Source organism: Macaca thibetana, chromosome 11 (assembly GCF_024542745.1).
Source record: "Macaca thibetana thibetana isolate TM-01 chromosome 11, ASM2454274v1, whole genome shotgun sequence".
In the NCBI taxonomy this organism is placed as follows: Eukaryota; Metazoa; Chordata; class Mammalia; order Primates; family Cercopithecidae; genus Macaca; species Macaca thibetana.
This window is the reverse complement of record NC_065588.1, coordinates 50,000,669-50,018,280: the sequence shown is the minus strand read 5'-3', so window position 1 is coordinate 50,018,280 and position 17,612 is coordinate 50,000,669. Positions and strand designations below refer to the sequence as shown.

Here is a 17,612-nt window from a genome sequence, read left to right as displayed (position 1 = left end):
TCGCTCGGGGTCCCGGGAAATTGCTCCGTGGGCTTTCAGCGGCGGTTTTTATCGTCGGCCGGGGTGTGCCTGGCTGCGGCTCGCCTCTCCTCCGGGACCGTAAAGCTGCTGCCGTGATTTATCCTCCCCTTCTCCCAAATCCGATTAAATGGAGGAGCTCGGGGCCGGGGCGCCGCGGGGCCCGGGAGCCGGGAGGGGGCGGCGGGAAGGACGAGGCCAAGGAGGGGAGGACAAACGGCCCCTCAGAGGGTGGCGGATTTGCCTTTATTTACGACCGCGGCTTTCTTTTTATTTTTTATTTTTTATGGGGTTTGGTGAGTTTTTCCCGTCTTTCTCGTGCTGCGTTCAAGCACGATGCAGGGACGGCAGGGGTTTGGAACTGGATAGGCCTTGTCGCCCTGTTCCAAAGGGCAGGGCAAGTCCTATCTGTGAGACAAGGAGGCCTAGGAAAGATGAGGGGCCAGGAAGCCCCCCACCTCCTTCCATCAGGGGAAGGACGAGCGAAAGGAGAGAGAAGATGGGCGTTCAGGAGAGCATGGGGGCGGGGGAGTGGGGCGCTGCTTATCCCAACTCGCTAGTTGAAACCTGAGCAGAGGTTCGGGTAAGCCTGGAGTGACCTTGCAACATTACAGCGAGTCGCGGGTGCCCGTTATTCCTAGACTGTCCCAGGAACCAGGAAAGAGAGATTCGAATCATATTTAGCCCTATCTTCTGGCTCGCTGTTGCTGCTTTTCTCATGGTTTATCACCGGAATGGGAAGGGGGGGAAAGGGCGAAGCCACCAGAAGCAGCTGCGGCATTTTGCTGACTATTCGCCCATTGAGCCGGTTTGCCATCCAGTGATGCCAGGGTCCCGGCGCGACAGAAAGCAGGACTCCCAAGATCTTCCTCCTGCTGCATTTTAGGCACTGAACCCCATTCCTGACTGTATGTTAACACTGAATTCTGAGTAGGAGTTTTGTTGTCTTGGCAGTGTGACTGCGCATGCTCGGAAAGGGGACGCAAGTCCGCGATCCCAAACGTGGTACAGACCGAACCGCCGGCCACGTTACGGATCCGCTTACTCTGCGGAGTTGGCCTCATTTCTGCACTGTCGGCGCTCGCTGTAGTTTCTCCTCTCGAACGCCAGGTGGAGCAACTGGCCGGATACCGCCACAGCCCTGGCAGGCGGCGCTGTGATGCCTGAGCTGATCCTCTATGTTGCAATCACTCTATCCGTGGTGGAGCGACTCGTTGGCCCAGGCCACGCATGCGCTGAGCCTTCCTTTCGCTATTCCCGCTGCTCCGCCCCTCTCTGTCTTCTCTGCAGTGGGAGAAGGTAAGGCCTTGGGACCTAGAGCCCTCTGTGCGCCGCGCACGCGCGCGGGACACCCCACCTCGCGCGGATGCTTTGAGACTCTTACCTTGCTTGCTCCCACCCTTGTCCTCGCTTCCTTCCTGGCTCCCGCTACCCCTGCGCCTTAGAACTGGGTCTTCCGCGTGCAGGTGACCTCCAACCGCGCGGGCCTGGCGCCATCTTGGATGTCTTGTTGGGGGAGGGTGCCTTGGCGCTGGCCAAAGTTAGATCCTGGAGTGCTGCTTTTCACCTGTTCCACCCAGCCCCTACGGACACGCTTTTCTCGGCCTCTGGCCCTTTCAGATTGTCACAACCCCAGGCCCTCCCCTCCTATCTCTGCTTTCTGTTCTCATCCTGACTTGTGCCTTCTTTATTCTGAAGTCTCCAGACTTTCGGCCCCAGGACCTCAGGTGCTCCGAGCAATGGAGATAGTGGATCGTCTAAAGTCACCAATCCCTCTAGTCAGCACCCCTCAATTTAAAAAGTAAACTTTGAACATGGTAGAAGTGGGGAAAAAAAAAAAAGCCAAAACATCGCCTCCCGTCAGGTTGTGGCTTGAGGGTGGCTAAGGCCGAAGAGAGAGGCTGGTTGCTTTGGAATCACTAGTTGTTTACCGGTACGTTTCTCGCATCCCGGTACGCTGGTGAAGTTGGAAAAGTCACAAGTGGTGGGCTAGAGATGAGGGTTTCTGTTGAGGCAGCAGGCCCAGAAAGGTGGGGTAAGACCAAGCTAGTGGGGCCAGCATGAGTCGCTGCCTGCCAGCCTTCCTGTCAAGGATTAATTAACCTCCCCAGATTCTGCTGTTACAGGGAAAAGATAGTTTAAGGAGAGGAATAGTTAAGTCACCACCCCTGTGACTCATCTACACTGAGCAAAAAGCCCGTGATGATTTAGGAGTTCTGATTCTGGATAGTACCTTTGCCCAAGTTGTAGGCTAACAATTGCAGACTTGCCATGATTAGATAGCCAATGGTGGGATCACTTAATTGCCACCCTTTGTTGTGGGTTTGTTACATGCCAGCACCACATTAAACTCTTTGTGTATGTTAATTTGTAAATGAACATACTTAATCCCCCTAAGAGTTGCATTTTACAAAGATGATAATATGGTATAATTCCCTTAGAAAAAACCACTCCTTCTTTTTCTAAAAGCCTTAAAGAACTATTGGATTTTGACCCAACAAAACGTGAATAGTACAGCAGCAAAACTGGGTTAGAGTTACCTATAGGCAAAAATCAGAGTTCTAGATAGGACAAGAGTTGAAGACATCCATTAACCTAAAAGTAATTAAGGCTGGGTGTGGTGGCTCATACCTGTAATCCCAACATTGGGAGACCAAGGTGGGAAGATCGTTTGATGCCAGGAGTTCCACACCAGCCTGGCAAACAAAATTTTTTATAATGACACTGTCACTACAAAAGCAATTAAGATCTTGGATTCAGAAGTGTTTTAACCTGGAACAATCTGAGTTCAGTTCATTTAAGGAAGTGGCATTTAATAGGCCTAAGCATTCACTGAGTATTTCAGCCTGTGACATTAGAAAGCATGTAACTTAAAAGATCCAAGTTCAAGTCTATCCTCTACCACTACTGCAGTTTCAAGACTGGGTTTAAGGTCACGCTCTTGCGTTAAGTATATATAATAATCATCTGGGAAACTTGTTTGAAATACGGGGCACTTGAGCCTTATTCCGAGAGATCATTTTTGTTTGTTTGTAGACGGAGTTTCACGTTGTTGCCCATACTGAAGTCCAGTGGCATGGTCATAGCTCACTGAACCCTCCAACTCCTGGGCTGAAGCAGTCCTCCTGCCTCAGCTTCTGGAGTAGCTGGGACTACAGGTGCACTTCCACCTCACCTGACTAATTTTATTTTTTGTAGAGCCGAGGTCTTGCTATTTGCCCAGGCTGGTCTTAAACTCATGGCTTCAAGTTATCTCTCCGCCCCAGCTTCTCAAAGTGTTGGGATTACAGGAGTGAGCCACTGAACCTAACTCCCCCAGAGATCTTGACCAGGAAGGTCCAAGTTGGGCCCTAGAATATGCATTTTTTAATACATACACCACCCAGATAATTCTGGTTCAGATGAGCTTCTCACTTCACTTGGAGAAACCCCCCTGCCTTTAGGTTTTTAACTCACCTTCTGTTTCAGGTAAGTTCACTTCTACCAACTTAGTTACCTATAGGGTGTCAGGACTTCTTTAGATCTTGGGGAGACACAATTTAATACTTTTTTTTTTTTTTGAGACGGAGTTTCCCTCCTGTTGCCCAGGCTGGAGTGCAATGGCGCAATTTTGGCTCACCGCAGCCTCTGCCACCCGGATTCAAGCGATTCTCCTGCCTCAGCCTCCTGAGTAGCTGGGATTACAGACATGCACCACCACACCTGACTAATTTTGTATTTTTAGTAGAGACGGGGTTTCTCCACGTTGGTCAGGCTGGTCTCGAACTCCTGACCTCGTGATCCGCCTGCCTTAGCCTCCCAAAGTGCTGGGATTACAGGTGTGAACCACCGCGCCCGGCCACTAATACCTTTTAGATAGACTAATAGCAGAGTTCCTCCTTGATCTTCCTCATCTTATTAATACAGGAAATTGAAGTATTTTGAGGAATTGGATACTTCCAGGGATCAGCAAAGAGATTGTTGGAGACCTTCCAGTGTCTTGGCCTTCAACAAATATCTCCCAAAACTACAAAGACTCTAGAGGGCAACTTTTTTGTTTGTTTGTCTTTTTGAGACTCATGCTCTGTCACCCAGGCTGGAGTGCAGTGGTGTGGTCTCTGCTCACTGCAGCCTCCACCTCCTGGATTCAAGCAATTCTCCTGCTTCAGCCTCCTGAGTAGCTGGGATTATAGGCATGCACCACCACACCTGGCTAATTTTTGTATTTTTAGTAGAGATGGGGTTTCACTGTGTTGGTCAGGCTGGTCTTGAACTCCTGACCTCATGATCCGCCCACCTTGGCCTCCCAAAGTGCTGGGATTACAGGCGTGAACCACGTGCCCACCCTAAAGGGCAACTTTTAAAGATCCAGATGATGAAGTCTTGAGAAGGGTTCGTTTTGCATAAAAACTAGGGAAAACTTAGGCAAAAGACACTCTGGGAAAATTCGTGTGGCAACTGCAAATCCCAAGTGATCACTTGTTGAGACCAGGGGAAGTCACTTGGTTATAAGGAAATCTTGGGAGCTGTGTGGGGTTTCTGGAAGAAGTCATGACTTCAGGGTTTTAATGCTATTTCTGCCGATGACTTAAGGTCAGTCACTGTTTTCTGGGCCAGTTAAGCTTTCTAGGGCCCCTTTTGTGCTAATAAGGATATAGTTTAGTGAATGAGGAGAGTGTTTACAATACTGCTTCTATAATTCCAGCTCTCCTGCCACAGCCCCTCACCCCCTGAAAATGTTCGCCTGCTCCAAGTTCGTCTCCACTCCCTCCTTGGTGAGTACCTGTTTTTCTGGGAGAGTTTTAAAGGAGAGACATCTTGTCTCTCTTTCCATCAGATCTTGTTCTTCACAGCAAGGCTGGGGGAGAGGAGGTCCAGGCGGGCATATCACTTGAGGCCAGGAGTTCAAACGCACCCTGGCCAACATGGTGAAACCCCATCTCTACTAAAAATACAAAAACCAGTTGGGCGTGGTGGCGGGTGCCTGTAATCCCAGCTACTCAGGAGACTGAGGCAAGAGAATAGCTGGAGGTGGAGGTTGCAGTGAGCCAAGATCGCACCACTGCACTCCAGCCGGGGCGACAGAGCAAGACTCTGTCTCAAAAAATAAATAAGTAAGAAAGATTTGTGGTGAGGGAAGGCCCTTTGCTATGGTTGCCTAACAGGGGAGAGTGAATGCTTGCTAGATACTCTCCTGCCCCATATCCCTTGGTGGCCAGTTAATTCTCTTTTCTTTTTTTTTTTTTTTTTTTTTTTTTTTGAGACAGAGTTTCTCTCTTGTTGCCCAGGCTGCAATGGTGTGATCCACCACAACCTCCGCCTCCCAGGTTCAAGCGATTCTCCTGCCTCTGACTCCCAAGTAGCTGGGATTACAGGCATCTGCCACCACACCCAGTTAATTTTTGTATTTTTAGTAGAGATGGGGTTTCACCATGTTGGCCAGGCTGGTCTCAAACTCCTGACCTCATGATTTGAGTAGAGACAGGGTCTCTCCGTGTTGGTCAGGCTGGTCTTGAACTCCCAACCTCAGGTGATCCGCCCTCCTCGGCCTCCTAAATTGCTGGTGTTACAGGCATGAACCACCGTGCCTGGCTGTGGCCAGTTAATTATTAACCAGCCATCTTAGGAGAAGAATAAAGATGAGAATCTAGACCAAGATCAAGTTATTCCTACTCCTGAAACTATATGTCATGTAAACTTGCCATCCAGAGTGGTAAACATAAGTAGATTACATAACTTGGACTGAGTATGCACTGTGTGTAGGATCTTGTCCTGAGTGATCCAGAGCTAAAGAGTTCATTCTGGGACTTAAATTTGGATAGGAAGCTAAAATTTACATAAATACACATTGGAAAAGTATTTGACTCAGAAACAACAGTATGGAAGAAATATTTTAAATAGTAGTTAGAGGAGGTGGTTGGTTCATTCACAAATAAAAAGGAGTACCGTTTATTTAGCATTTATCATGTGCCTTCGCACTGAGTTTACTGATTGGTATACATAATCTCATTTACTCTTCAACCCTGAGAGATGATATTTTGATTTCATAAATGAGAATACAGGCTTAGAAAGGTTTAAGCGACTTATCCTGAGAGTACACTGCTGATAATAGAGTTAAGATTTGAATCTCACTTTATCTGATGCCTAAAGCCCTGGCCGTTAATCACCATGTGTCTGTTTTGGTGTCACTGGGTTGGGGTTAGTCAGAAAAGGCTACCAGAAGGAGATAAATTTTGAGCATGAATCTTTGTTCCTGTTTTCCAAAAGGATGTGTTCAGGGAAAGTTACTGGCTTCTTTCTTGTGGGCTGACCATTACCCGTATAGATGGCCCCCTACTTTAGATGATTTGACTTAAGATTTTTTTTTTTAACTTTTTATGATGATGCAAAAATGATATGTATTCATTAGAAACCATACTTCGGGGTGGGCATGATGGCTCATGCCTGTAATCCCAGTACCTTGGGAGGCCGAGGTGGGTGGATCACTTGAGGTCAGGAATTCAAAACCAGCCTGGCCAATATGGTGAAAACCTGTCTCTACTAAAAATACAAAAATTAGCTGGGCGTGGTTGTGGGTGCCTGTAGTCCCAGCTACTCAGGAGGCTGAGGCAGGAGAATTGCTTGAACCTGGGAGGTGGAGGTTGCAGTGAGCTGAGCTGAGATCACGCCACTGCATTCCAGCCTGGTGATAGAGCAAGACTCTGTCTCAAAACAAAACAAAAAAACCATACTTCGAATTACTAATCATTATCTTTTCCCCAGGCTCGCAATGTGTGGTACAATACTCTGTTGCAATACTCAGCAGCAAGCCACAGCTCCCAGTCACCTGCCCAGTCACAAGGGTAAACAACCAGCACTCTACAGCGTACTGTGTTGCTAGGTGATTTCACCTAACTGTAAGCTAATGTAAGCTTTTTGAGCACATTGAAGGCTAGGCTAGGCCAGACTATGGTGTTTGGTAGGTTAGCAGTATTAAATGGTTTTTCAATGTGTGATGGATTTCTTGGCACATAACCCTATGGGAAGTCGAGGAGCATCTGTGTATATCTCCCTTGTTGAGTGAGGCAAATGCTTCTGAGACTTAGATTTCTTCTCATTCTCAAGAGCTATAAAAGGATACAGCAACGGTGGATGCTCCCTTGTAGCCCAAAAGGAAGTAGACTTTCTTTCTTTAAAGCAAAGTCTGAGAAGCAAGAGAAATGGTGTGGTTCTTTAATTTAGACTTTGCTAAAAGGAAGAATGATCCAGAATTCTAACGTATGTGTGAAGATGGGAAGGCCATCAGAGGAAAGAAAATCCTGTCTGATGATATAACAACGTGGCATTGTTCTGAAACTCCTCTCCAGTCTTCCTTGACCTTCCTGCCCCTGTATGTCATTCCTGCTAGGTCAAGAGCACCTCACAGCTGCTGAGCCGTCCCCTATCTGCAGTGGTGCTGAAACGACCGGAGATACTGACAGATGAGGTACCTTACTGGTGGAGTTGGGACTGTGGTTTTGGGGGTGATGGGTGGGGAGGGTTACCTGCCAGAACCAAGAGGTAGAATGCTGAGGACAGTCATCACAGGCTAAAATTCACGAATAGCCAAGGCCATGGGCTTTAGTTGGAGATGGAGAACGTTAATATGCTGTATGCTATAGTGCTCCAACTTTTGCCACTGGTAGCACATGCCCTTGTGCACTGCTGCTAACTGCTGTTACTTGGCCTAGTCAACTGACTTCAGTTGGAAGCATTTAGTCCTAGGAAGATTATCTCCTTGGGGCAGCAAGAATAGACTAGGACCTCAGTCTTACACTTCTTGACCACACCTGAATCTTAAAGGCATTTGAAGTCTATATCCTACATTAAAAGGTTCTGTTTGCCAGCATTTTAGGGGGTTAAACAGTTTTCCGTTTGGGGGAGAAACAATGGGATTTGGCAGCATAAAGGTTTTAAATGGTGAAAAAGTTACTAAAGCAAAAAACTTTACCTTCTACCTGCCTCTTTTTCACAGGGCCTCAGCAGCTTGGCAGTCTCACATCCCCTTACCTCACTTGTCTCTAGCCGCAGCTTCCAAACCAGCGCCATTTCAAGGGACATTGACACAGCAGCCAAGTTCATTGGAGCTGGGGCTGCCACAGTTGGGGTGGCTGGCTCTGGGGCTGGGATTGGGACTGTGTTTGGGAGCCTCATCATTGGTTATGCCAGGTAAGATAAGTTGGGCCCTCCACTGGTTATCTGATATGCTTTCCAAAGGTCAGAAAATATTTGGGGGTCTAGAGCTATACTATCCCACTCTGTAGCCACTAGCTACATGTTGGTTGTTTGTTTTGAGACAGTCACGCTCTGTCGCCCAGGCTGGAGTGCAGTGGCGTAATCTCAACTCACTGCCACTTCTGCCTCTGAGTTCAAGCGATTCTTGTACCTCAGCCTCCCAAGTAGCTGGGATTATAGGTGCGCACAATGACGCCCAGCTAATTTTTGTGTTTTTAGTAGAGATGGGGTTTCGCCACGTTGGCCAGGCTGTTTTTGAACTCCTGACCTCAAGTGATCCACCCACCTCGGCCTCCCAGACTGCCAGGATTACAGGCGTGAGCCACTGTGCTTGGCCTGAATTTTAGTTTTAATTAATTAAAAATACATAGTTTAGGTTTTCAGTTCTTCAGTCACACTAACCATATTTCAAGTGCTCGGTAGCCAGATGTGGCTAGAGGCTACCATATTCAACAATGCAAATATGGAATGCTTGGCTGGGCACAGTGGCTCACTAATCCCAGCACTTTGGGAGGCCGGGGCAAGCGGATCACTTGAGGTCCGGAGTTCAAGACCAGCCTGGCCAACATGACGAAACCCCATCTCTACTAAAAATACAAAAATTAGCTGGGCATGGAGGCATGCGCCTGTAATCCCAGCTATTCAGGAGGCTGCGGCAGGAGAATCGTTTGAACCCGGGAGGTGGAGGTTGCAGTGAGCCGTGAGCCAAGATCATGCCACTATACTCCAGCCTAGGTGACAGAGTGAGACTTTGGGGGGAAGAAAAAAAGCAGAAAGAAAAACAAATATAGGCTGGGCGAGGTGGTTCATGCCTGTAATCCTGCACTTTGGGAGATCAAGGCGAGTGGATCACCTGATATCAGGAGTTTGAGACCAACCTGGTCAATATGGTGAAACTCTGTCTCTACTAAAAATACAAAAATTATCCAGGCGTTGTGATGGGCGCCTGTAGTTCCAGCTACTTGGGAGGCTGGACAGGAGAATTGCTTGAACCCAGGAGGTGGAGGTTGCCATGAGCCAGGATGTTGCCACTGCATTCCAGTCTGGGCAACAGAGTGAGACTGTATCTCAAACAAACAAACAAATAAATGCATATATATATATATATATATATATATATATATATATATATATGAATATTTATATCATTGTGTCGTTGAAGAAAGTTTTATGAACAGCTTTGGTCTAGAGCATGTGTTGGCAAACGAAGGCCTAAGTGCCAAATCTGGGCCATAGCCTGGTTTTGTATGATTGAGCTAAAAATAATTTCACGGCCGGGTGTGGTGCCTTACGCGTGTAATCCCAGCACTTTGGGAGGCCGAGGCAGGCAGATCATGAGGGCAGGAGTTCGAGACCAGCCTGGCCAACATGGTGAAACCCCTTCTCTACTAAAAATACAAAAATTAGCCAGGCGTGGTGGCAGATGCCTGTGTTCCCAGCTACTCAGGAGGCTGAGGCAGGAAAATCACTTGAACCCAGGAGGCAGAGGTTGCAGTGAGTAGCAGTCACGCCACTGCATTCCAGCCTGGGCAAAAGAGTGAAACTCTTTTTTTTCTTTTCTCAAAAAAAATTGGTTTCACATTTTTAAAAGGTTTCATTTTTGTTTTAAAGCAAAAGAGACTATATGTGGCCTGCAAAACCTAAAATTATTTACAATGTGGCCCTTTACAGAAAATGTTTACCTTCCCTGTTCTAGAGACTCAGTGAACATAGTGACTTTACTGCTGTTTTTCCCCATCTCTGGGAATTTCCCTCTGTCACTCCTGGGAAAACTGGCACTGCAGCCAGCCCCTGGTTTCTGACGCCTGGGACTGTTTAGTACTCCCAGCTCTGGATAACTCAAAGTTAAAACCAAATTAGTCCTCTAGAGACCAGCAAGTTATCTTAATGTCTTTTGGGAAATAGAGTTCTTTTTACGAATTTGTATTAAGAAGTCTGACTGCTGCTTTATTCACTATTCTGTTAAATGTTGATGTTGATTTACCTTACCCATTAAGACTTCTGGAGGTATCAGAGTAAGGGAAATACAGGTTATATATGGGCCTTCAACATTGAGAGTCCTTTATCCATACTACTTCAATTCATAAACCCCATAAACCATTTGTAACTTTTTTTTTTTTTTTGAGATGGAGTCTCATTGTTTCCCAGACTGAAGTGCAGTGGCATAATCCCAGCCCACTGCAATCTCTGCTTCCCAGGTTCAAATGATTCTCCTGTCTCAGCCTCCCAAGTAGCTGGGATTACAGGCATGCACTGCTACCCCCAGCTAATCTTTGGGTTTTTTGTGAGTGTGTGTGTTGGTTTTTTGTTTTGTTTTTTTTTTTTTGAGACGGGTCTCGCTCTGTCACCCAGGCTGAAGTACAACTGTGCAGTCTTGGCTCACTGCATCCTCCGCCTCCCGGGTTCACGCCATTCTCCTGCCTCAGCCTCCTGAGTAGCTGGGACTACAAGTACCTGCCACCATGCCCGACTAATTTTTTGTATTTTTAGTAGAGACAGGGTTTCACCGTGTTAGCTAGGATGGTCTCGATCTCCTGACCTTGTGATCCACCCGCCTCGGCCTCCCGAAGTGCTGGGATTACAGGCGTGAACCACTGCGCCCGGCAATTTTTGTGTGGTTTTTTTTTGTTTGTTTGTTTGTTTGTTTGTTTGTTTTTTGAGATGGAGTCTCGCTCTGTCGCCCAGGCTGGAGTGCAGTGGCGCGATCTCCACTCACTGCAAGCTCCGCTTCCCGGATTCACACCATTCTCCTGCCTCAGCCTCCCGTGTAGCTGGGACTACAGGTGCCCCGCTAATTTTTGTGTTTTTAGTAGAGACGGGGTTTTACCGTGTTAGCCAGGATGGTCTCGATCTCCTGACCTCATGATCCGCCCGTCTCGGCCTCCCAAAGTGCTGGGATTACAGGCATGAGCCACTGCGCCCGGCAAGTTTTGTATTTTTAGTAGAGACAGGGTTTCACCATGTTGGCCAGGCTGATCTCGAACTCCTGACCTCAAGCGATCTACTTGTCTCAGCCTCCCAAAGTGCGGGGATTACAGGCGTGAGCCACCGCACCTAGCCTAATTTTTATACTTTTAGTAGAGACGGGGTTTCACCATGTTGGCCAGGCTGGTCTCCAACTTCTGGCTTCAAGTGATCTGCCTGCCTTGGCCTCCCAAAGTGCTGGGATTACAGGGGTGAGCCACCGCACCCAGCCCATTTGTAGCTTCTTAAAGCCCCAAATCTTTTGACTATTTGAAATGAGAGAACATAATCTGTCCTTCTTACTCTCTGGTCTTCTAGAAGAGCGGTGTTCTAATTGTGTTCCATAAATCCCTTGGATTCTGAGGATGTGCCCCAGAGACTGTCTTAGTGAATAAAGGGGAGACCAAGCTGTTAAAATTTCCCCTACTTTTATACCATTGCAGTTTGACTTTTGGATGTTTACTATATTGGAGTTCTGCTTAAAGTTCGAAAACACTGCTCTAGATAGACCCTTCCACTCTGGATGCCTCTTCCATCCTATTTGGACCTTGGATATTAAGTGTCTAGGCCAAGAGGTCTTAATTTGTGGTAATGAGATGGGTGAACCATTAGAGAACGTCATGATTATACCTGGGCCATGTTACAGGATTTTAGATTGTCTGCTCCCCCTTCATTCAGTTCTTATAGAGCCTTTGGGGAATCAGGGCAAGAATTTGGGCATGATGGTGTTACCCTAAAAGCTTCCTTATGTAAGATAAAGAGGAGAATTCTCCCTGAGCCCATCTTACATATTTGTCCTTTTCTTTGTGTGAACTAGAATTTCAGTCTTCTCTCCTCTCCTTCTCCAGGAACCCTTCTCTGAAGCAACAGCTCTTCTCCTACGCCATTCTGGGCTTTGCCCTCTCAGAGGCCATGGGGCTCTTTTGCCTGATGGTGGCCTTTCTCATCCTCTTCGCCATGTGAAGGAGCCGTCTCCACCTCCCATAGTTCTTTCTCCCGTGTCTGGTCGGTCCTGTGTGTTCCTTTTCCTATACCTCCCAGGCGGCCTGGGGAACGTGGTTGGCTCAGGGTTTGACAGAGAAAAGACAAATAAATACTGTATTAATAAGATGTTTCTTGAGTCTCCTGTGTATATTTCTTTTCCACAGTTGGCTGAGTGCCTTGGTGAGAGTACAAGGCCCGAAGGGTAGTGATGGCGCTAAACTCAACATGGATTTGGCTGAGCTCACTTTTTCTTAATTCTGTTTCAGAAAAGCTTTATTTGAAATAGCATAACATTTTAAATTATTTTCACCTGGCATGGCCTGCTACTTGCCTGGGAAGATTGGGGTCAGTAGCAACTTCAAGTTTTAACTTAAAATGTTGGCTAATAGTCTTTCTGTTTCCACTGTCACTCTCCTGGCTCAGGCCCTCATTATCATCCTCCTTGTCTATTGCAAGAACCTCTTAACTGACTTTCTGCCTCCAGTCTCCTACCTATAGCATTTACTTCTGCCTACCATTGCCAGGTGAATCATCCTGAAGCATAAGACTGGTTTTATCAGTTACTGGTTCAAAAAGTCACCTCAACTTTCTCTGCTTTATCTGTTATTAGTCCCATACACTACCTAAAGTGACTTGTTTTTCAGATGTTTTCCTGTCTTTACCATATCTTCCTGCCTTTTCCTTTCTCTGCTTTTTTCTGCTTTCTTTCCCTGAATCTTTGCTCACTTTCCTCTTTTTCAAAGTCTGTTATCCCTAAAGACTTAAATTTAACCTCCATGAAGCTATTTTCTTGTTTCTATCCACCCTCAGCCAAAAGAGCATTAAAGAGCCAAAAGAGATCACACCACTGCACTCCAGCCTGGGCAACAGAGCAAGACTGTCTCAAAAAATGTATTCCAAATCCTTCATTGGAATCTATTTATTTATTTATTTGTTTTTGAGATAGGCTCACTCTGCTGTGGTGCAATCTCAGATCACTGCAAGCTCTGCCTCCCAGGTTCAAGCGATTCTCCTGCCTTAGCCTCCTGAGTAGCTGGGATTACAGGCGTGCACCACCATGCCCAGCTAGGTTTTTTTTTTTTTTTTTTTTTTTTTTTTTTTTTTTTTTTTAATTAATTTATTTTTATTTTTAGTAAAGAGGTTTACCCATGTTGGCCAGCCTGGTCTCAAACTCCTGGCCTCAAGTAATGCACCTGCCTCCCCTCCCAAAGTGCTGGGATCGCAGGCATGAGCTATCACGCCTGGCCTGGAATCAAAATTTTTAAAAGTCTGGGCCAGGGGCGGTGACACACCTGTAATCTCAGCACTTTGGGAGCCCAAGGCAGGCAGAGCACCTGAGGTTGGGAGTTTGAGACCAGCCTGACCAACATGGAGAAACCCCATCTCTGCTAAAAATACAAAAGTAGCCAGGTATGGTGACACATGCCTGTAATCCCAGCTACTTGGGAGGCTGAAGCAGGAGAATTGCTTGAACCCGGGAGGTGGAGGTTGTGGGGAGCCGAGATCATGCCACTGGACTCCAGCCTGGGTAACGAGAGAAACTCCATCTCAAAAATAAAGAAAAGTCTGGCCAGAAGGCATCTAGAGAGAAAACCCAAGGATGCTGAAGGCAGTAAGACCTGCTTCTCAGTTTCTTACAAGAGTCAGTTGTAGCCGGGCGCGGTGGCTCAAGCCTGTAATCCCAGCACTTTGGGAGGCCGAGACGGGCGGATCACGAGGTCAGGAGATCGAGACCATCCTGGCTAACACGGTGAAACCCCGTCTCTACTAAGAAATACAAAAAACTAGCCAGGCGAGGCGGCGGGCACCTGTAGTCCCAGCTACTCGGGAGGCTGAGGCAGGAGAATGGCGTGAACCCGGGAGGCGGAGCTTGCAGTGAGCTGAGATCCGGCCACTGCACTCCAGCCTGGGCGACAGAGCGAGACTCCGTCTCAAAAAAAAAAAAAAAAAAAAAAAAAAAAGTCAGTTGTGTTTCTTCAGCACCACAGGAGGAGCATCAGTAGGTTTGCGCCATCCTAAATTTAGAAGCAAATGGTGCCCTTTGAAATCACCTCAATGCTAAACAACAGTAATGAAGAACCATGCTCCAGCCTCCCTTTCAAGATGGATTTAATAGTTTGAGGCCTAAGAGCATCAGGATGAGAAAGCTGACCAGGGACAACACTGGTAATTTGGCTTGAGTTGGTGTCTGGGAACCTAGGGCAGCTCTGTGTCTCCTCACAGATGAGACGAAGGAGTATTCATGTATAATTCAGGAATAGAAAAAGTAAGAGCAGGCGCGCGGTGGCTCAAGCCTGTAATCCCAGCACTCTGGGAGGCCGAGGCGGGCGGATCACGAGGTCAGGAGATCGAGACCATCCTGGCTAACACGGTGAAACCCCGTCTCTACTAAAAAAATACAAAAAACTAGCCAGGCGAGGTGGCGGGCGCCTGTAGTCCCAGCTACTCGGGAGGCTGAGGCAGGAGAATGGCATGAACCCGGGAGGCGGAGCTTGCAGTGAGCTGAGATCCGGCCACTGCACTCCAGCCCGGGCGACAGAGCGAGACTCCGTCTCAAAAAAAAAAAAAAAGAAAGAGTAAGAGCAGTAGTATCACAGTAGTGAGTAGAGAATATTGTCCTAGTCCCTCAAGTTCTGAGCAATGAAACTTTGTCTTTTTTGTTTTTGTTTTTGTTTTTTGAGACAGAGTTGCATTCTGTTGGCCCAGGCTGGAGTGCACTGGCACAATCTTGGCTCACTGCAACCTCCACCTCCCGGGTTCAAGCGATCCTCCTGCCTCAGCCTCCCCAGTAGCTGGGATTACAGGCATGTGCCACCAGGCTCAGCTAATTTTTTGTATTTTTAGAGAAGAGGGTTTTGCCATGTTGGCCAGGCTAGTCTTGAACTCCTGGCCTCAGGTGATCTACCTGCCTCGGGCTCCCAAGGTGCTGGGATTACAGGCGTGAGCCACTGTGCCCAGCCAAAACTTTGTCTTCATTGGGCCATATCAAAATAGCATGTATTTTCCAACATGTATTCTTAGGAGACATTCCTGGATATCTTGGTGTTCTCACCATTTGATGAGGAAAAAGTAAAATACAGGAAGATCTTTTTGTCCCCAGGCATCCTTAAAATTTATTTTTGGCTGGGCATGGTGGCTCATGCCTGTAATCAGCACTTTGGAAGGCTGAGGCAGGTGGATCACGAGGTCAGGAGACGGAGACCATCCTAGCCAACATGGTGAAACCCCGTCTCTACTGAAAATGTAAAAATTAACTTGGTATGGTGGTGCGTGCCTGTAGTCCCAGCTACTCGGGAGGCTGAGGCAGGAGAAATGCTTGAACCCAGGAGAGAGAGGTTGCCGTGAGCCAAGATCACACCACGGCACTCCAGCCTGAGCAACAGAGCAAGACTCCCTCTCAAAAAAAAAATATATATTTTTAAGCATTTATCTCAAGGCACTGTGAATATTAGCATATTGTCATCAAAGTAGCCACTTTAGAAATGGCAGAAGACAAGGATAGAATACCAGGCATGAGGTTAGTCCTCTCATCCCAAATGCTTGGCTTCCCTTATTAGTGTAAATGGTTAGAGATAATTTATTCCCGCTTCTTCCCCCAGCCACCAAAGAGATAATTTCCTCTCATCTTTTGAATAAGTGCTACGGTGGGCAGAATATTTTAAGTGACCCCTTAAGAATGTCCTACCCTGGCCAGATGCGGTGGCTCATGCCTGTAATCCCAGCACTTTGGGAGGCCGAGTTGGGTGGATCACTTGACGTCAAGAGTTTGAGAGCAGCCTGGCTAGCATGGCAAAACCCTGTCTCTACTAAAAGTACAAAAACGAGCTTGGTGTAGTGGTGTGCGCCTGTAATCCCGGCTACTCAGGAGGCTGAGGTGGGAGAATCGCTCGAACCCAGGAGGCAGAGGTTGCAATGAGCCAAGACCATGCCACTGCACTCCAGCCTGGGCGACTGTGAAACTGTCTCAAAAAAAAAAAAACCTTTTTTTTTTTTAAGTGTATGCCATACTGTTACTATATCTGTTTTGTTTATGTGAAATAGATGTGTGGTTTTTTGGTTTTTGTTGTTTTGTTTTGTTTTCTTGGTATTTTAAAAGATGAGAAAACTGAGACTCAGGTTCAAGAATCATGATTTGGGCCTGACAGAGTGACACGTACCTGTAATCTCAGCTACTTGGGAGGCTGAGGCAGAAGGATCTCTTGAGCACAAGATTTCAAGACTAGCCTGGGCAACATCACAAGACCTTGTCTGTTTTTTAAAAAAATGAATGAGGCCAGGCGTGGTAGCTCACACCTGTAATCCCAGCACTTTGGGAGGCCAGGGCGGGCAGATCGCGAGGTAAGGAGTTTGAGAGCAGCCTGACCAACATGGTGAAACCCCCTCTCCTACAAAAATTAGCTGGGCATGGTGGCACATGCCTGTAATCCCAGCTACTCAGGAGGCTGAGGCAGGAGAATCGCTTGAACCCTGGAGGCAGAGGTTGCAGTGAGCTGAGATTGCACCACTGCTCTCCAACCTGGGCTACAGAGCAATTCTCTGTCTCAAAAAAAAAAGAATGAAAGAGGGCTGGGTGCGGTGCCTCATGCCTGTAATCCCACCACTTCTCAAGGCCGAGACGAGTGGATCACCTGAGGTCAGGAGTTCAAGACCAGACTGGCCAACAAAGTGTTAACCCATCTCTATTAAAAATACAAAAATTAGCTGGGTGTGTGGCATGCACCTGTAATCCCAGCTACTCAGGGGGCTGAGACAGGAGAATCACTTGAACCTGGGAGGGAGAGGTTGCAGTGAGCCAAGATTGCACCACTGCACTCCAGTCTGGGTGACAGAGTAGGACTCCGTCTCAGGAAAAAAAAAGAATGAAAGAGAAAAGAATCATGACTTAATTTTCTAGGTTATCTAGGTAGGAAGTGATAGAACAGAATAAGAACCCTTGTCCAAAGCTCCTTCCATTATATTATACTGCTTCCTGGGGTCAGGATACCATTGTAGAAGAGGGAAAGACAAAATCTGGACAATTTCTGAAATTGCTGTGAAAGTGATTGATCTGGTTTTTGTTTTTTGGGAGTTTTTTTTTTTTGTTGTTTTTTGTTTTTGTTTTGAGATGGAGTCTCACTCTGTTGTCCAGGCTGGAGTGTAGTGGTACGAACTCAGCTCACTATAACCTCCGCCTCCTGGGTTCAAGCGATTCTCCTGTCTCAGCCTCCTGAGTAGCTGGGATTACAGCCACACATCATGCCACCATGCCCAGCTAATTTCTGTATTTTTAGTAGAGACAGGGTTTCACCATATTGGTCAGGCTGGTCTCGAACTTCTGACCTCAGGTGATCCACCTGCCTCAGCCTCCCAAAGTGGTGGGATTACAGGTGTGAGCCATCGCACCCAGCCTTGATCTGTTTTTCTTATTATTACTA

General features: G+C 47.2%; 2 protein-coding genes across 16 annotated transcripts in view; both read left to right on the top strand.

Moving 5' to 3' along the window:
• Nucleotides 1–12,324, top strand: part of ATP5MC2 (ATP synthase membrane subunit c locus 2) — a 497,231-nt gene extending 484,907 nt beyond the window's left edge. For 5 of the 15 annotated variants that reach the window (XM_050749058.1, XM_050749059.1, XM_050749057.1 and 2 more), the window contains exons 2-6: nt 1,299–1,317; nt 4,703–4,772; nt 7,385–7,462; nt 7,991–8,184; nt 12,063–12,324. In XM_050749058.1, coding sequence (XP_050605015.1) covers nt 4,734–4,772; nt 7,385–7,462; nt 7,991–8,184; nt 12,063–12,177 — 426 coding nt within the window. In that variant the 5' untranslated portion in view covers nt 1,299–1,317; nt 4,703–4,733 and the 3' untranslated portion in view covers nt 12,178–12,324. Of the gene's footprint in view, nt 1–947; nt 1,318–1,403; nt 1,971–3,816; nt 3,837–4,700; nt 4,773–7,384; nt 7,463–7,990; nt 8,185–12,062 lie in introns of those variants that run through there. The other 10 variants (XM_050749055.1, XM_050749054.1, XM_050749052.1 and 7 more) reach the window with 5 other exon arrangements.
• Nucleotides 1–17,612, top strand: part of LOC126931116 (cyclic AMP-dependent transcription factor ATF-7) — a 468,437-nt gene that overhangs the window by 290,169 nt on the left and 160,656 nt on the right. The gene's annotated exons all lie outside the window — the stretch shown is intronic.